We start from the raw sequence: 17,691 nt of genomic DNA on the forward strand, positions 1-17,691 counted from the left end.
TATCTCTTTATTTTGCACATTAGCCAAAAACTTTTTCAACAAAAGCTAAATTATGACTGGGATTACGGACAGTAAAATTACAGTTCAGTACTTCGTGTAACCCCCACGAGCATTCAGGAGAGCACGTACACGTCGAGGTATGCTGTTCACGAGATTTGCCAAGGTTTGGACAGGAATCGCTTGCCATGCAGTGACAATAGTCTGCTGCAATTCACGCACAGAGGTTGGCTGCTGGTCCAAGTTGTCGATTTGACATGTTCATTCTGCCCACAAGTTATCTATCGGATTCATATCTATGCCGTAGCAACACCTTTTTCGGGGAACGAAGCACGCGGTTCAAAATGGCCGACGGCTCTTACTTGAGTCGAAGCGCCCAGGCGAGGATTCTCCGGAACCTCAACGCCTATACCTGTCTACGCAGGTTTCTCAATCCTCCAGCGATAACACTTATCGCAGGAAAATCCTTTCAAGGAGACTCAAAGGTTACTCGCGGCTTTCGTTCGATCACGCTCGCTACGGAGCTTCAAGACACGCGTCTTCTTCCACTTTTCTCCTCACGCCTTCTTCCTCCTCCTCTCTCTCGTCCTCTTCCGGTTCTCGATCCGGCTTCCTGTCTCTTTTTATCATGAGCGCTTTTAAACCTTGTAACCACAATAACCATTTCCCTTAAACAGCAATAATCATAATACTTAGAACCAACAATAATAATAATAACAACAATAATAATAAGTGCCGAATCCGTAACACTGGCCCTCCCCTTCCCTTCCCCCTCTCCCTCCCCTTCCCCTTCCCTTCCCTCCCCTCCCCTTCCCCCTCTGTCCTCCCCTTCCCCCTCCACCCTCCCCTTCCTCCCTCCCCTTCCCCCCCTCTCCTCCCCCCCTTCCCCCCTCTCCTCCCCCCCTCTCCTCCCCCCCTCTCCTCCCCCCTCCTCCCCCTCCCCCCTCTCCCCCTCCCCCTTTCCCCCCCTCCCCTTTCCCCCCCCTTCCCCCACGTGTGTGTGTGTGTGTGTGTGTGTGTGTGTGTGTGTGTGTGTGTGTGTGTGTGTGTGTGTGTGTGTGTGTGTGTGTGTGTGTGTGTGTGTGTGTGTGTGTGTGTGTGTGTGTGTGTGTGTGTGTGTGTGTGTGTGTGTGTGTGTGTGTATATATATATATGCATCTATCCTTATTATGTCTCATGAAAGACTGATCTGATGGTGTTGTTTGCAGATACATGTGCCATTGATGTTGCTAAATGCAAGAGATGATCCTATTGTGCATTCGAGTCTCTTGGCCATTCCACGAGCTTTAGCAGGTATTTGTATGGTGTGTGTGGTGTGAGAAATCGCTCACACGTGTTTATACATACATGAACTAATGTCTCTTCTTCTTTCCTCTTCCCTCCCAACCCAACCCAACCTCCTACAAATGTGCAGAAAAGAAAGAAAACGTTATTTTTGTACTGACTGAACATGGTGGCCACCTGGGCTTCTTTGAAGGTGCTGTTCTCTTCCCCAAGCCATTAACTTGGATGGACAAACTGGTGGTTGAATATGCCAACACACTTGCACAGTGGGATAAGACTCCTTGCAAGTCAGCAACTTGATCCCCAACTCACCATTCACGCCACGTGCCTCTGTAGTCCGTTTAGTCGGAGATTGGAGATCATTTCATGCAGAAACAACACAGGGTTGTTGCTGGACCATGAAAAGGCAATTGCTTATCGCTTTTTTAATCTTAATTTTTACACTTTAACTAATTTCTCCAACAGATGTATGAAAAGGCATTTTTGCATTCCATTTGTTTTCCCAACACTTATATAATCCCTTTATTTTATATTTTTTTCCCCATATTTGTGCATTCTAGGTTTCTAATTTTGCCATAGCATTTTCCTTTCCTTATAATCCCCCTCTTATGGATCAGCACTTGAATAGTAATCCTTCAGTCGATGATGATATCCATGGTTTAAGGCACTCAAGAAGATGAAGATCATTCCATACTTCCTTTAAATCCACACTCCTCTAATGTTCTGATCTGAGGTCCTTTTTATTACGTCAACTGAATATCACAAATTCCATCTCATTTAGAGCACTGCAAATGTTAGCCATGATGGCAGAGAAAGCAACCTTCACTTAGGTAGGCAGCACTTTACCTTTGAAGATGGTAGTCTTCATCCTTGGGCCCTCAACTCATCCGTTCTCAACTGCCTTGGAGCTACATGTTCGACATCTTTATCCGTAGCTTTATCCGTAGTTCCATAAATGCTTGAGAGGAACGTAGTTCGATTTCTGCAAGTGTAATCTCACAACGTTATTGCCTTCCCCTTCATTTTTTCATTATTTTATTTTCTTCTTTATCATCCTAATCCATAAATGTGTTTGGTCGTCTATCGTTCCAACAGATTCTCCATCAACAAGAACTTGAGCCATTAGGCCAATTAGGGAGATGATCGAATATTTTGTTTGCATAACTGTAACAAATAGCAAATGGCAGCAAAGTTCAGTGACGTCCAACAAGTATGTGATGGCGATTACCAACCATTCCGTGACATCACGGGACTTCATGTGCGCAAAACGTTCAACACTTTGAAACACCAACCAGACCCAGTGGTGTAGTGGTTAGAACATCCGCCCTGAGTCTGTGAGGTCCGAACTCCGGCCGAGTCATATCGAAGACTTTAAAATGGTGCGTGCTGCTTCCTTGCTTGACGTTCAGCATTTTAAAAGGATAGGGCACAGACAGCACTGGGAAGGCAATGGCAAACCACCCAGTAAAACTCTTGCCAAGAAACTGCTTCGGCAGCACCAACGCTCTGCAAAGAGTACGCCACATCAACGTCTAAATCCCATCACTGTCCACAACGATTCAGTGACGTATGCAAAGCACAATATCTACGATTTGTTGGAATGTTTGGTTGTGGGATGTTTGTTTTACCTCATCGCTCCTGTTCATTAAGTTCGAGTCAGTCATTTCCGCTTGTTCTCCTTTCTTGGAAGTAATCTCAAAGGTAGTTACTTTGCATTGGCTGATGAAGTCCTTTCGGATACATCTACCTTGCTGAACGGGATTTCTGGGGCAAACAAATTCATTGCCTGGGATCGACAAGGTCGTGGTCCATCGGGCAATAAGGGCTGTTATGTGAACACAGAATGCAGATTTGTGTTTGATGGAAGAGTTGGATAAGAGGCATGGACGATGGTTCTGGAATAACTTTTCTGCGCAATCGTACAACTTGCACTTATCGCGCAAGCAGACTTTAGCATCAAGTGGTTTTCTTTTGTATTTCTTTGCACATTAATTACCTTCCCCTTCATTTATATCATTATTTTTCATTCTGTATCGTTATATTCCATCAATGTCCGTTGTGTCCTTTAATTCTCATCCGCAAGCGCAGCATTGTAAACATTCCTTCCCAGCAAAGAACTCCAAAGCACGATCTTGCAGTTCGGTGGGTCTACGCATTCTTAACTGCCAGGCATTCCTTACTCATTATCTTGTTAGACTTGCATTCATAACTCGCTGAATGTTTCTTGCTTTGGCCTCAAACTATGGTTACTTCCTCATAGTGGCTGCTGTGTTGGCAGACGCACTTGCAACATCCCGGTCAATCGCTGAATTAACACCAGGGGGGTTGACTCAGCCTGTCACCCTTCTGAGGTCGGCAAATTGAGTACCAGTTCACTGGTAATTCCTTGTGTGTCTCAAGAAGTGACTAACAGGGTTGGCGGCAGGAAGGGCATCCGGCTGTAAAACATTGCTTCAAAAAGGGGACCATGGTGCCCGAAAAAGGCCAACACCTGCTCTGCAGGGAAAAATGGCCTCCAAAGGTGGTTCTTTCTTGAATGTTGAAGGGCAAGCTTTGTTAGCCAGGGTAATGGTGCACAGGTATTTGGGGGAAAAAAAAAAAAACACCTTTAGAGGCCATTTTTTCCCCGCAAGCGGGGGTTGGCCTTTTTCGGGAACTGTGGTTGTTGTTGTTTTTCGGTCCCCTTTTTGAAGCAATGTTTTACGGCCGGATGCCCTTCCTCACGCCAACCCTTTTTGCCGCCTTTAACGACAAGCAGGCATTTGCATGGAGGCAAGCATTTGGGGAACAGCTGGGATAAAAGAATTGGCTCAAATACATGTAAAGAAATGGATACACTGCTTGGAGATGACTGCAAAATGAAAAGATGCATTACTGCACAAATTCCTCTAAAATGCTGAAGTTGCTTTTCTTTTCTTTTGTAGCACTTGAAATAATGTTGCTGTTCTTAATTATTATTATTTATTTTTTTGGAGGTCGATTCTCTGTGGAGTGAAAGTGCAGACGTGTGTACACTTGACTTTAGTGTTCATGACCGTTGGAAGTTTTTTGCTGCACAGAGTACGAAATGTCAACAAGTCGGTTCCATCATGCGCAATTGCACTGCAATTTACTAAATGGCAGATTGCACTTTCTTTCTTTTTGAAGTTGAATCTTTGCTTGTGATTACCAAAATGGTTTAAATATCGCAGATGTGTGACTGGGTTCTTTAAACCAGTTTTATATTCTCAGTAGGTGAGAGTTGAAGTTATTCTGCACTTTACTGCAGAATATAATCTTGTGTATTCCTTAAATGCAAAACTGGCTATCTGGTGCTTTTAATGGCTAGCTGATGCTAAAGAGCTAACCACATCATAAAATAAACTCTTTCATACTCTTTTTCTCTCCTGTGTTTTCACAAGCTGATATCATTTTGTTTGGATAAATTGAAACTGGTTGGGCTGGCAGAATAACTTGGAGGTATGCGCACATGCAACTGAGCTGTCTATTCTGGGTGTGAATCTCGGCCCAACTGCAAACTGCCATCCTGGTAGCTCGCAGGCTGGGCGAGGCATCACTGTGCATGTGCCGTCCCCTGATAGATGTTAAACTGGGTGTCCTGTTTGCAGGTATTCGTTTTTGGACGTTAAATATCCCACGGTGTCCTTCGCGAAGAGTAGGCGAGCTATCGCCAGAACCTTGAACGAATTCAAATTTCCTGCTCTAACCTACATGGGGCACTGCATCAGTGGCACAGCTGTTTTCCCCCAGCAAATTGTGTTACCTGCAGCCACGTGCTGTTTGTGAAAGAAGAGGTGAAGCTGGTTGCTGGTAAGGAATGTAGATGATGCAGTCGGTCCAGAAAAAATGGCAAGGATATCCCGTTTATGTTTGGTCCACCAAGATTGGCTCATTTTTTGAATGAGTTTGATCTAGTCCAGATCAGTTAGTGATGTTGGATCTGTTGGGGGTGGCAGGACAAAATGGAGGGAGAGTTAGACAAATAAGGTATGTGGGTTAGGAGAGGATGCATGGGGGGGACAAGATGGATACAAAAGCAAGCTCCCAGGAGGGAAAATCCAATTTTGAAGGAGGTGGGTGGGGATGAGGTCTTTGGAGGCCATCTTTGAAATGTGGTTTGTCCAAGAAAGAGTGGCTGATAGTGAGACCCAGAAGTTTGAATGACTGAACTTTCTCAAGAAGATTGTTAAGAAAGTAGATGGGATGGTTTGCCCTTTTGGAGAGATAGTGCGAGTGAGATTTGGTCATTTTCTTGATTTCAGAGTTGAGATTTTGTGATTGCTGAAATTTCCCTGGGTACTGACACCTCAATTAGCAATGCCCCTTTTCATTTTTTGTACCTAAGTACTATATCCGGTTGCATTCCTTTGCCGTGTGTTTCTTTCTTGCCCTTAATGTCCGAAGACCGCTGTTCACAGGTAACCCGCAAACTACTTGGCCAAGTCGTTTGCACTGCAGAAGCTGCTACCTAGACAACAACTACCCTGAGATAGTAAGCAGTGTACCTACTGTCCAAAGGAACTTCCAAGAGGATTGGACGTCTTGCTACCTGTAGTGTGGACACGAATTTGTTATTTGTTCAGGTGTCAACAATTGCTCGCCTACTCTTCGCAATGGACACCGTGGGATCTTGAATGCCCACCAATGGACGTTAGGGTTGAAACTTGTAAGCGACAGTATTGGTATCGGCACATGCAGATCATCCTCTGAATATTGAAGTATGAACGGATTTGTGGACCTTCGTCCATTATCCATATCTCGTGGTATTCCTGGAATGTGCCCTTGTACTTACAGTCGCGGCCATCACACGTTGGCGCCATTTACAGCCCAAGGGCGGTGATTGCTTTGGCCTCTGGAAATCTTTTGCAAGGAAATAAACAAACCTGGATCCTGGACCCGGTCCAATCGATGGGAGGATGTGCGAATGAAAGAGAAAGAGCCTCGACTTGCTGAACTTTTGTTGAATTCTAGATGCGCCCCGGGGGTTCTTCCTGATTAGACCCTTTCCTGCTTCCCACTCCAGAGTTTTCCTGTCCATCCCAATTCCCAAGGTGCATTTCCCGCGCTTCGGAAAAATACAGGTCACGTCCAGAAGGGTCTCCATTTTATTCACATTTAGTGATCCGTGCAGCAGTAGTCGTGGGTTTTCCTATATAATCATACCACATGGATATATGGACAGGTTTGGCTTGAGGAGTCTGGAGAAGATGAATAAAATCCGTTTTCTTGAGTATTGGAAGCATGTATCGGCAGGTGGATAATGTTGGGCCTTTTTCACCATGGCCGATAGTTACCCCCTCCTGCAGCCCAGGTGAGGCAGCCCACTTCACAGTCGTCCTGTGAAGAGGTTTCCTTGTTTCAGGACGGGGTAATAGTGAGATTACTTTGGTAATCTGGATTACCTCTGAGATTACCTCTGGATTACTGGTTTTGCCAGTTTTTCCTCTTCTTCTAGTTTCTTGCAGCTTTCAGTCTTGTTTACGGTGAACTTCAATTTAAAAAAACTTTAAAAACCCTAATTTCAATTTTTCGGATTCTCCGAAATGGCTTCAGACTCGTAGAGTGAGTGAGTTCTGGTGTACAGCCATCCACTTACGTAATACGTGGACGTGTGTCCGTCCGTTAACATTTGACTAAAATATCTCATCAAACTACATGACCAATATGGACAAACATTGGTACGATGCATCATGACAGCATGATGGGGGTCGTGCTCCCCTTCCGGATCCGCCACCTGTAAGAGGATGAAAATGGGGGTTTCGCCTCAACTTCAGGTAATTTATTTTAAAATCTCAGAAATCGTGAGGAAATAGCAGTCAATACCTACGGATATCATGGGGCTATTTTTTTAACGACACCATCATATATTCTTCTAAAACATTGTCGATAAAAGAAGCGTTGGGAGAGGGATAGTTGTGAGGGCCGGGAAAGGCAGCCGGTGCGTTTGGAGAGGTATAGATGTGAGGGGGGGCAGGGGAGGCAGCCCATGCATTGGGAGAGGTATAGATGTGAGGGGGGGGCAGGGGAGGCAGCCCATGCATTGGGAGAGGTATAGATGTGAGGGGTCCAGGAGAGGCAGCCCATGCATTGGGAGAGGTATAGATGTGAGGGGTCCAGGGGAGGCAGCCCATGCATTGGGAGAGGTATAGATGTGAGAGGGGGGGCAGGGGAGGCAGCCCATGCATTGGGAGAGGTATAGATGTGAGGGGGGCAGGGGAGGCAGCCAATGCGTTGGGAGAGGTATAGATGTGAGAGGGGGGGCAGGGGAGGCAGCCCATGCATTGGGAGAGGTATAGATGTGAGGGGGGCAGGGGAGGCAGCCCATGCATTGGGAGAGGTATAGATGTGAGGGGGGCAGGGGAGGCAGCCAATGCGTTGGGAGAGGTACAGATGTGAGTGGAGTCGAGGGAGGCCAGCTGCTCCTTTGGAAGAGGAAGGAGGAAGCCATATAATGTTGACCCGTGATCTGAAACCGGTGTGAATCGTACCTTTCAAGGGCTCTCGAGGAAACGTTAATGAGTGGACCCACGTTTTGATGTGTTCACGTTCCACAGCGGTAGTCTGGCATTGCAGCCTCGAAAATATGTCTCGCTCTCACTCTTTAATCTACATTTGCTAACAATTTGGATAATTTGCAGGAAAACTCCATCATTTGTTATTAATTATATATTTTTGATGTAGGCCTACTGGTGAACCATACTCTTTTCCCAGAGCATTATATAGTGTGGCAGCAGCACTTGCACAGCTGATGCATCAAAGAGGATGAGATTCCAAGCACACAGCACGTCACTTCAAAGGTTTTTAAAATATATATTCATCAATTATCATTTTATTTAATTAATTGAACAAAGTTAATTAATTTTGTAGATCTTGCCGGATCTGAAATTGAAACTGTAAAATTCACCAAACACCCAAGAACGATTGAAGGAGTGCATACAGATACCCTTCTTGTCCTCGGAAAAGTCATCAGTGCCCTTGGGGAGACCCTAAACGCAAAGGAACCCATGTTCCTTATGGAGATTTTAAAACTACCAGGATGTTGAAGGACTCTCATGGAGGAAAGATCACAACTCTCATGATAGCATGCATCAGCCCTGCCTCTGGACATTTCAGTGGGACGGTAAACGCGTTTAAGTTCGCTGATCAGGCGAAGGAGATCCAGAGGAACAGAACACACTGGTCATGATTTTTTAAATCATGATGCGCAGGAGCAGCTGAAGAACTCACTGCACCAGGTTGAGACTCTGCATGAAGCTCTGAAAAAAATGGCAGTCAGTCAGTGAGTGCTCAGGGAAACTCGAGCTCACAGATCCTTTTGGAGCACCATTTCAGTAGGCTCGGTTATGGCAGTTGGAGGAGTACATGTCCAACAAGCAAGCGGATTACAAACACTGCCTGGAGTACACGGATGAGACATACCACCTAATGCTGGACCTGTGCAATGCCTCCAACCTGATACCAGAGCAAAAGGTGTGCGTGCGAACTTGGATCGAGTTGGCTGAGGAGTTCCGTGGAAATATGGCCACGGGATCTGAACCTGATAGTGGCGTTCAAAGCTTTGGAGAAGAACTGCAATACACTGCAATGCTATCACTTCAGCAGGGGCTAAAGAACTTTCAGGATAGCCTTCTAGCCCATGAGGAGGTATTTCACGATATTGAGAAGCTCAAATGTAGAATGAGAGAACAGGAAGAAGAGAGCAAAGAAAGTCTTGCTGCTCTTGAACATGCCATAGAGAGGTACAGCCTACAGGCAGCAGAGCCATCATTTGCTGGAGAAACAGTTGATTATTGAGAAACTGCAGACAAATGGGAGCAAGTGCCCGAAGTTTTGACCAAAGATTGAGAACAATTCAGCGTCGTCTGAGCAAAATGCACAACCTTCATTAGATGGGCTCTGTTCCCCACTGATCATCCTAATTTTAACTACCATTCAGCCAAGACATCTCACATTCAACCCCCTCGACTCATTCCTTCTAGGTCTAAGGAATTATGGCATGATTCCGTTTGTGCAACGACATTATCCTCCAGAAATTTGAGGAAGATGATGAGGTTTTCTTCCATCGGTTGTCATATGATAGAGTGATGGGGACATAAACATGCCAGGAGTTAGCATGCGCTGAATGAGCTCTTCATCAAAGGCTCAGCAGCATCTGCCTTTAATCTCGGAAGTTATTTCAATCAAACCTGGACCTTCAAGCAGTATCCTCACTGTTTATCGGGTCTACGTGACCCCACCATGCCCAATGGAAAGGTTATATTCCCTAGGTCAGACCTCTCAAATACAGACTCCCCTGAAGTGCAGTGCCCTGTTACCAGTAAGCTGGTAGTCATTTTGCTGACCTCAGAAGGATGATTGGCTGGGTCAACCCACCTAGTGTTAATTCAATCACATGACAGGAGCTCAAACCCAAGACCCTAAGATCTTAAGCCAGCAACCTTAACCGTTAAGCCACCACCAGGTTTTGACTCCCTTCTGAGGCTTGATGTCCCAGAGGCAATCTCAGGGTGTAGAAGAGAGGCATGGCTCTCAGATAAGTCTGCAACCGAAGGGCTGGCACCTCCGAGCATTGGAATTGAGATTGGGACAGGCACAGGCGCAGCAGATGATGTGACAGCTGGCAATCAACACACGCATGAAGGAACATGTCACTAATCAACTTATCCAAACGAGTAAAGTAACACAATGAATGAACCAGAAGTCTGTGCAAGGGCCACATGTGACGAACAAGAGGCACATAAGTCTCAATCCTAGCTGCATGAAATCAAGAGGGAGAGTGACCAGGCTTAAATTGCTATGGTGATGGGGGGACCTGCCTGCAGCATGAGTTACATTTCAGGATGAATGTCATTAAGGCAAGCATACAGAAGATGCAGTGCCAGCAAAGGGAATGGAGAGCATTGATGGCTTTTGCCAAAGACATTAGTTTAAGGACTACAAATCAAACTAGAACGCCATTCAGTAGAGCGCATATTCCCGCCGTGGGTCAAGTTGGAATAATACGTTTTGTTTAACATCCCCTCTCCCCAAGACAATAAATGAAAAAGAAAGTAAGCCCTAACTGTCAGAGAATTTATTTTGATATATCTCGGAATTAGAGGAGAAAAACATCATTTAAGAATAAGAATAAAAGCTTTAATGCAGTAAAACAGAAAAAATATTTCCCAAAAAAATTCCTGGATCTGGAATAATATCCTGAGCTTCACCAAAAACTAATCAATTCTTCCTTATCCCAAGGGCAATCATCCCACCAACTTTCATCCAAATCTGTTCAGAACTTTTCCAGATATCTTGTTCACGAACATACGAACACACACACACGGCCGGACACGATCGAATGCGTTACTCCCTGGTGGGAGTAATAAACCTGAAAATCGCAGAGCCAGAACCAGAATTATTTATTTGGTCTGGGAAGCCCATGCGAGGTTTCTTCTTCAACCTCTCACAACCCTGGGTGAATATGCGATCTTTTTTTTTAAAGTTGGAATTTTGCCAAATCTGTTTATTCGTTTGTTAATATACCTCAGCCATTGACAAATCTGGAATTATAATTTTATTTGACGTTCAAATTAACCCGGGAGATTGTGTCAAACGATGCCTGCAAGTCTGTACATGTGATAAATAAATTAATCGTCCACAGTCGAAGACTTCTTCTTCATGCAACAAGTGAATCCTCTTGGATTGCGCTGAGGTTCGGGCATGGAATTTCGAGCCTCGATCATGGTTCGAGCCTCGATCTTGTATACAAAAATAATAATAAAAATAATAATAATAATAAGAACCTTGGGCCGAATCTCGCGCTTCACCAGTGCGCGTGCGCGAATTTACGTCACGTCGGCAGCGAGAAGGGGTTCCCCAACACGAACCAATCAGGAACTGCCACGTCACACTTATATGATCTCAGAATTCCTGTGACAGAAATTCGCGTTACACTGGCTGGAAGTCATTCGCTAGAGGCACTTCCTCAGCGCTAATAACAACTTCTAGCTTCCAGACCGTACATCCAATGATCTTCAAATTTTTCCCACTTTTTACTCCATGACTTCTACTACAGTATGAAGTTTCACGGCGATGAATGAAGTGGTTCAAGAGATATAAATGTTTTTATTATTTGCGTTTAATTAACGATATCTGCCAAACCACGTGACCTATCGCAAATTCCAAAAGGGCATTTTAGTAGACTGATATGCTGAACAGATCTGTGAAGGTTCCCCTCGATTGGATCACAAATGAGGGAGGAGCTAGGTTTTAAATGTTTGTGCTTAAAAACGTCATAACTCTGAAACCATGTGATGCATGATGTCATGCTCGCTGACTTTTTTGTTCGTCACGGGTATGCGATTCTGCCTGCAAAGTTTGGCCTCGATCTGTTCAGGCGTTTTGGAGAAAATTGGATTTTAGTGTTTTTCACTCAAACCAATATGGCGGCCGAACCACGTAACCTGTGACGTCATAATTACCATAAAAATATTCTACAGACCGAGTCCCTCCTATGGTGAAAATTTGCTCTCAATCGCTCCAATTATTGCAGAGAAAATGGTTTTTAAAGGAAAACAGGAAAAAAAAATCCTGGATCCGGAATAATATCCTGAGCTTCACCAAAGACTAATCAATTCTTCCTTATCCCAAGGGCAATCATCCCACCAACTTTCATCCAAATCCGTTCAGAACTTTTCCAGATATCTTGTTCACAACCACATGAACACACACACACACACACGCGGACGGACACGATCGAATGCATTACTCCCTGGCAGGAGTAACTAGAATGGCACTCAGTCTGGCGGATAATCTTGCCTCACGCGCTCATTCTGAAGAAAACTCACTCATGTTGCAGGCAGGTCCCATCTTGCAGTCTAGTCCCGGAGAAACTTGACCATCTCGTAGTCTCGGAGATCAGATATATGATGTTTCAGATGATTTTTATTCAACCAACTATGGCTGGAATACCACTTCACTAATGATGTCATTGTTATCATCCTATACAGTGCATTCAGAAAGTATTCAGACCCCTTCAATTTTTTCACATTTTGTTATGTTGCAGCTTGTTTGAACTGTTTGTTCTGTTTGAACTGTTTGGTTTCCGTCTGGCTCTTACACGAGCCTCGATGTTGTACACAAAAAGGTGGCCAGACGGAAGCCTCTCCTCAGTGAAAGACACATGAAAGCCCGCTTGGAGTTTGCACTAAAGCACCTAAAGGACTCTCAGACTGTGAGAAACAAGATTCTGTGGGCTTTCATGTGTCTTTCACTGAGGAGAGGCTTCCGTCTGGCCACTCTGCCATAAAGCCCAGATCGGTGGAGTGTTGCAGTGATGGTTGTCCTTCTGGAAGTTTCTCCCATCTCCACACAGGATCTCTGGAGCTCAGTCAGAGTGACCTTCGGGTTCTTGGTCACCTCTTTCACCAAGGCCCTTCTTCCCTGATTGCTCAGTTTGTCTGGGCGGCCAGCTCTAGGAAGAGTCATGGTTGTTCCCAACTTCTTCCATTTAAGAATTATGGAGGCCACTGTGCTCTTGGGAACCTTCAATGCAGCAGAAATTTTTTTGTCGACTTCCCCAGATCTGTGCCTCGACACAATCCTGTCTGTGAGCTCTGCAGGCCGTTCCTTCGACCCCATGGCTTGGTTTTTGCTCTGATAACCATTGTCAGCTGTGAGACCTTATATAGACAGGTGTGTGCCTTTCCAAATCATGTCCAATCAATTGAATATACCACAGTTGGACTCCAATCAAGGTGCAGAAACATCTCAAAGACGATCAAGAGAAATGGGAGGCACCGGAGCTAAATTTCAAGTGTCATAGCAAAGGGTCTGAATACTTATGTCAATGTGATATTTCAGTTTTTTCTTTTTAATAAATTTGCAAAACTTTCTAACATCCTGTTTTCTCTTTGTCATTATGGGGTATTGAGTGTAGATCGATGAGGGAAAAAATGAATTTAAACGATTTCAGCATAAGGCTGCAACATAACAAAATGTGAAAAAAGTGAAGGGGTCTGAATACTTTCTGAATGCACTGTATACCCCATGGGGAGTTGATGACGTATGCCAAGTTTCAATTTTCTTTTGGAGAGAGTTTTGGAAAACATGTCCAAATGTTTTCCTTTGATCCAATATGGCTGCCATACCATGTGACCTATGACGTCCTGCGTTATCAATAAAATATTCTCCATGGGGAGTCCATTCTATGTTTAAAGATTCACATCAATTCAGACAAGTGGTTGCAGAGAAAAAAAATTAAGAAAAAATATATAGACGCAGACACACACACATACATACAGACATACATACACACACATACACATACATACACACATACCCACATACATACACATCCACACACATACACGCCCACACACACGTACACACCCACACACACATACAGACACAGACACACATACACATACATACACACATACATACACATCCACATACACACACACACACACACACACACACACACACACACACACACACACACACACATACATACATACACGTATACACATACATACATACATACATACATACATATACATACATACACACACATACATACATATACATACACACACATACATACATTCATACATATACACACACACACATACATACATACATAAACATACACATATACATACATTCATACATACACATACAATCATACATACACACACATACATACATATACATACATATACATACACACATACATACATACATATACATACACACACATACATACATTCATACATATACACACACACATACATACATACATAAACATACACATATACATACATTCATACATACACATACAATCATACATACACACACGTACATACATATACATACACACACATACATACATTCATACATGTACATACACACATACATACATACATACATAAACATACACACATATATCCATACATTCATACATACATACATACATACATACACACACACACACACACACACACACACACACATACACACACATACATACATACTAATGTGGCGGACACGATGGCTCGCTGGCGCAGTGACATCATTCCGCGCACCAAGAGGGTGTCGGCCACGCCCGAGGGGTAGGCGTGGCCTCGGGATATACACGGGGCTCGCAGCCCCGAGCAAGTCAGTGCTACAGTTTGAGCTTTACAATAAAGACTCTTTTGACCCTACGCGTTGTGGCTTACCTTCTTTGGCAAACAAGTTGCGTGCGTAGCACCACGCTACACTGGTGACCCCTTTTGGTTCAGCCGTCGCTGACCACAGAACGCGCCATGGCCAGCAACGCGGTAAAGCTCCCTGAGTTTTGGGAAGCACAGGCCGGGTATGGTTCGTGCAGGCCGAAGCACAGTTCCAGCTTCGAGGAATAACAGCGGACGAGACGCGTTACTATCACGTGATCACCGCCCTCGGGCCCGGCACGGCCGCCCGAGTCGTGTCCATCCTGCGGCACCCACCGGCGGAGCAGGGCGTTCAAACGTCTCCTCATCACCACGTTCGGCCTCACGGAGTTCGAACGGGCGGACCGCCTCCTGGACCTTCCCGAACTCGGCGACACACGACCATCGGTACGGATGGACTACATGCTGTCGTTGCTGGGTGACAAAGCCCCGGATTTTTTTATTCCGGGCGCTTTTTCTACGCCAGCTACCGGCACAGGTACGCCTTGCGTTGGCCGGTTCCAACATAGGGGAACCCCGCGCTCTGGCCGTCGAGGCCGACAAGTTTTTCGCGGCTTGTGACACGCGGGCGAGCTTCGGTGCGGCCGTCGCAGATCCCGAGGCTGATGCGCATGCACACCTCGTGGCCGCCGACACGCCCCGCCCACCACCACTGCAGTGGCGAAAGCCGCGGCCTCTGCCGCTCCCGACGCAAGCCTGGTGCCGTTTCCACGCCAGGTTCGGCCACAAGGCTCAGAAGTGTTGCCCGCCGTGCTCGTTTGGCAAGTCGGGAAATGACTGAGCCGACGCTCGGTAGCGGCCCTGAGCATCGGCAATTCTGGCAGCCTCTTATTCATTACGGACACCTTGTCCGGGCGCCGCTTCCTCTGCGACACAGGAGCGCAGGTAAGCATCATCCCAGCCCACGCGTCCGACAAGCGAATCGCGGGCCGGGGCCCCGCATTGCTTGCAGCCAACGGTACACCCATACGCACATTCGGGAAGCGCTGCCTCTCCCTGCGGTTCGGAAGGCAGCGCTTTCAATGGTCGTTCATAACCGCCAGCGTGCCCATGGCATTGCTCGGTGCGGACTTCCTAAGTGCAAATGGGTTGTTGGTGGACGTGAAGCACAGAAGGCTCGTCCAGGCCGAAACCTTTAGCTCGCACGCTTGTTCGCTGAGCAGCTCGTTGAGCGGCTCACCGAGCGGCTCACCAAGCGGCTTGCTAAACGGTTCCGTCCCGGCGAGTTTGGTTTGTACGCTTCCGGCAGCTGATGACTTTACCCGCCTCCTCACCAGTTTCCCGGCCCTCACGCGGCCCACCTTCTCGGCGGTGGCCGTCAAGCACGGGGTGGAGCATCACATCCCCACCGTCGGGCCACCGGTCTACGCCCGGGCACGCCGCCTCGAGCCGACGAAGCTCGCGGTGGCGAAAGCGGAGTTCGCTATGCTGGAGCGGCTGGGCATCGTGCGGCGCTCCAAGAGCGCTTGGGCATCGCCGCTGCACATCGTGCCGAAGCCCAGCGGGGGATGGCGGTCGTGCCGGGACTACCGCCGCCTCAACGATGCTACCACCCCCGACCGCTACCCGGGCCCTCACATCCAGGTCTTTTCCGCCCGGTTGGTGAAAATGTCCCTCTTTTCCAAGGTGGACCTCATCCGCGGTTACCACCAGGTCCCCGTCAGGCCGGAGGACATACCGAAGACGGCCGTCATTACACCATTCGGCCTCTTCGAGTTTCTGCGGATGCCCTTCGGGTTGAAGAATGCGGCTCAGGCGTTCCAGCGGCTGATGGACAGCGTCTTGCGCGACTTGGATTTCGTTTACGTCTACCTGGACGACATCCTCGTCGCAAGCGCGTCCCGTGAGGAGCACCTCCTCCATCTCCGCACGCTCTTCGAACGCCTGGGCCAGCATGGCCTGATCATCAACCCCGCCAAGTGCTGGTTCGGCGTCGCCGAAATCGACTTTTTGGGGCACCGTGTCACCAGGCACGGGGCCATCCCCTTACCGGCCAAGGTGGAGGCGGTCAGGGGGTTTCCGCGCCCCCGCACGATCAAGGGGCTCCAGGAGTTCCTGGGCATGGTGAACTTTTATCACCGGTTCCTGCCCCGCATCGCCCAGCTCCTGCGCCCCCTGCATGAGGCCCTCCGGGGGAAGCCGGGCAAAGGTGACGTTGCTTGGACCGAGCCGATGGACGCGGCGTTCGCGGGCGCGAAGCTCGCCTTGGCTAACGCCACCATGCTCGTGCACCCGGCGCCCGATGCACCGATCGCCCTCACCACCGACGCGTCGGACTACGCGGTGGGCGCGGTGCACGAGCAATGGGTGAAGGGAGCTTGGCAGCCGCTGGCGTTTTTCAGCCGGCAGCTCCGCCCGCACGAACGGCGGTACATTACCTTCGACCACGAGCTCCTCGGGCTTCACCTGGCGGTCCGGCATTTCTGCCATCTGCTCGAGGGCCGTTCGTTCACGGCCTTCGTCGACCACAAGCCCCTGGTCTTCACGATGGCAGCAGCGTCACCTCTCCGCCATGTCCGAGTACACGACGGACATCCGGCACGTCGCGGGGAAGGACAACCCGGTGGCAGATTGCCTTTCCCGGTCCGTCGCCCACGCGGTCCACCTCGGGATCGACTATGCCCGGATGGCGGCGGACCAGACCGCCGACCCCGACGTCCAGGCCTTGCGGACCGCTGTCACGGGCCTCCGCGTCACCGAGGTGCCGTTCGACGGCGCGGGCACGGCCCTCTTGTGCGACGTCTCCCTCGGCCGGCCTCGCCCCATCGTGCCCGCGGGCTGGCAGCGCCGGGTTTTTGACGCCATCCACGGCCTGTCCCACCCGGGCACGAAGGCCTTCCAGAGGCTGGTCGCCGACAAGTTCGTCTGGCATGGCCTCTGGAAGACCGTCCGCAATTGGACCAGGACGTGCCTCGCATGCCAGCGCGCGAAGGTGCACCGCCACACCCAGGCCCCGTTGGCCCCGTTTACTGTGCCTGAACGTCGGGTCGACCACGTTCACGTGGACTTGGTGGGACCTCAGCCCCCCTCGCGGTGTTTCACCCACATCCTCACCATGGTGGACCGCACCACCCGGTGGCCGGAGGCCGTGGCTTTGGCGGCGACGACGGCGGCGGACGTCGCGCAGGCGTTCATCGCCACCTGGGTTGCCCGGTTCGGCGCCCCCTCGGACATCTCGTCCGACCGCGGCCCCCAGTTCACCTCGGAGCTCTGGGGG

At 48.1% G+C, this 17,691-nt stretch overlaps 1 protein-coding gene across 3 annotated transcripts in view; it reads left to right on the forward strand.

Moving 5' to 3' along the window:
- ABHD2 (abhydrolase domain containing 2, acylglycerol lipase) overlaps positions 1–4,657 on the forward strand; it is an 88,971-nt gene extending 84,314 nt beyond the window's left edge. For all 3 annotated transcript variants that reach the window (XM_068120054.2, XM_068120055.2, XM_078779859.1), the window contains exons 9-10: positions 1,206–1,290; positions 1,412–4,657. In XM_068120054.2, the coding sequence (XP_067976155.2) occupies positions 1,206–1,290; positions 1,412–1,581 (255 nt within the window). In that variant the 3' untranslated portion in view covers positions 1,582–4,657. The remainder of the gene's footprint in view (positions 1–1,205; positions 1,291–1,411) is intronic.
- The last annotated feature ends 13,034 nt before the right edge of the window (positions 4,658–17,691 follow it).

The sequence above is a fragment of the Myxine glutinosa genome, chromosome 6 (genome assembly GCF_964187855.1).
Source record: "Myxine glutinosa chromosome 6, kmMyxGlut1.1, whole genome shotgun sequence".
Classification (NCBI taxonomy): Eukaryota; Metazoa; Chordata; class Myxini; order Myxiniformes; family Myxinidae; genus Myxine; species Myxine glutinosa.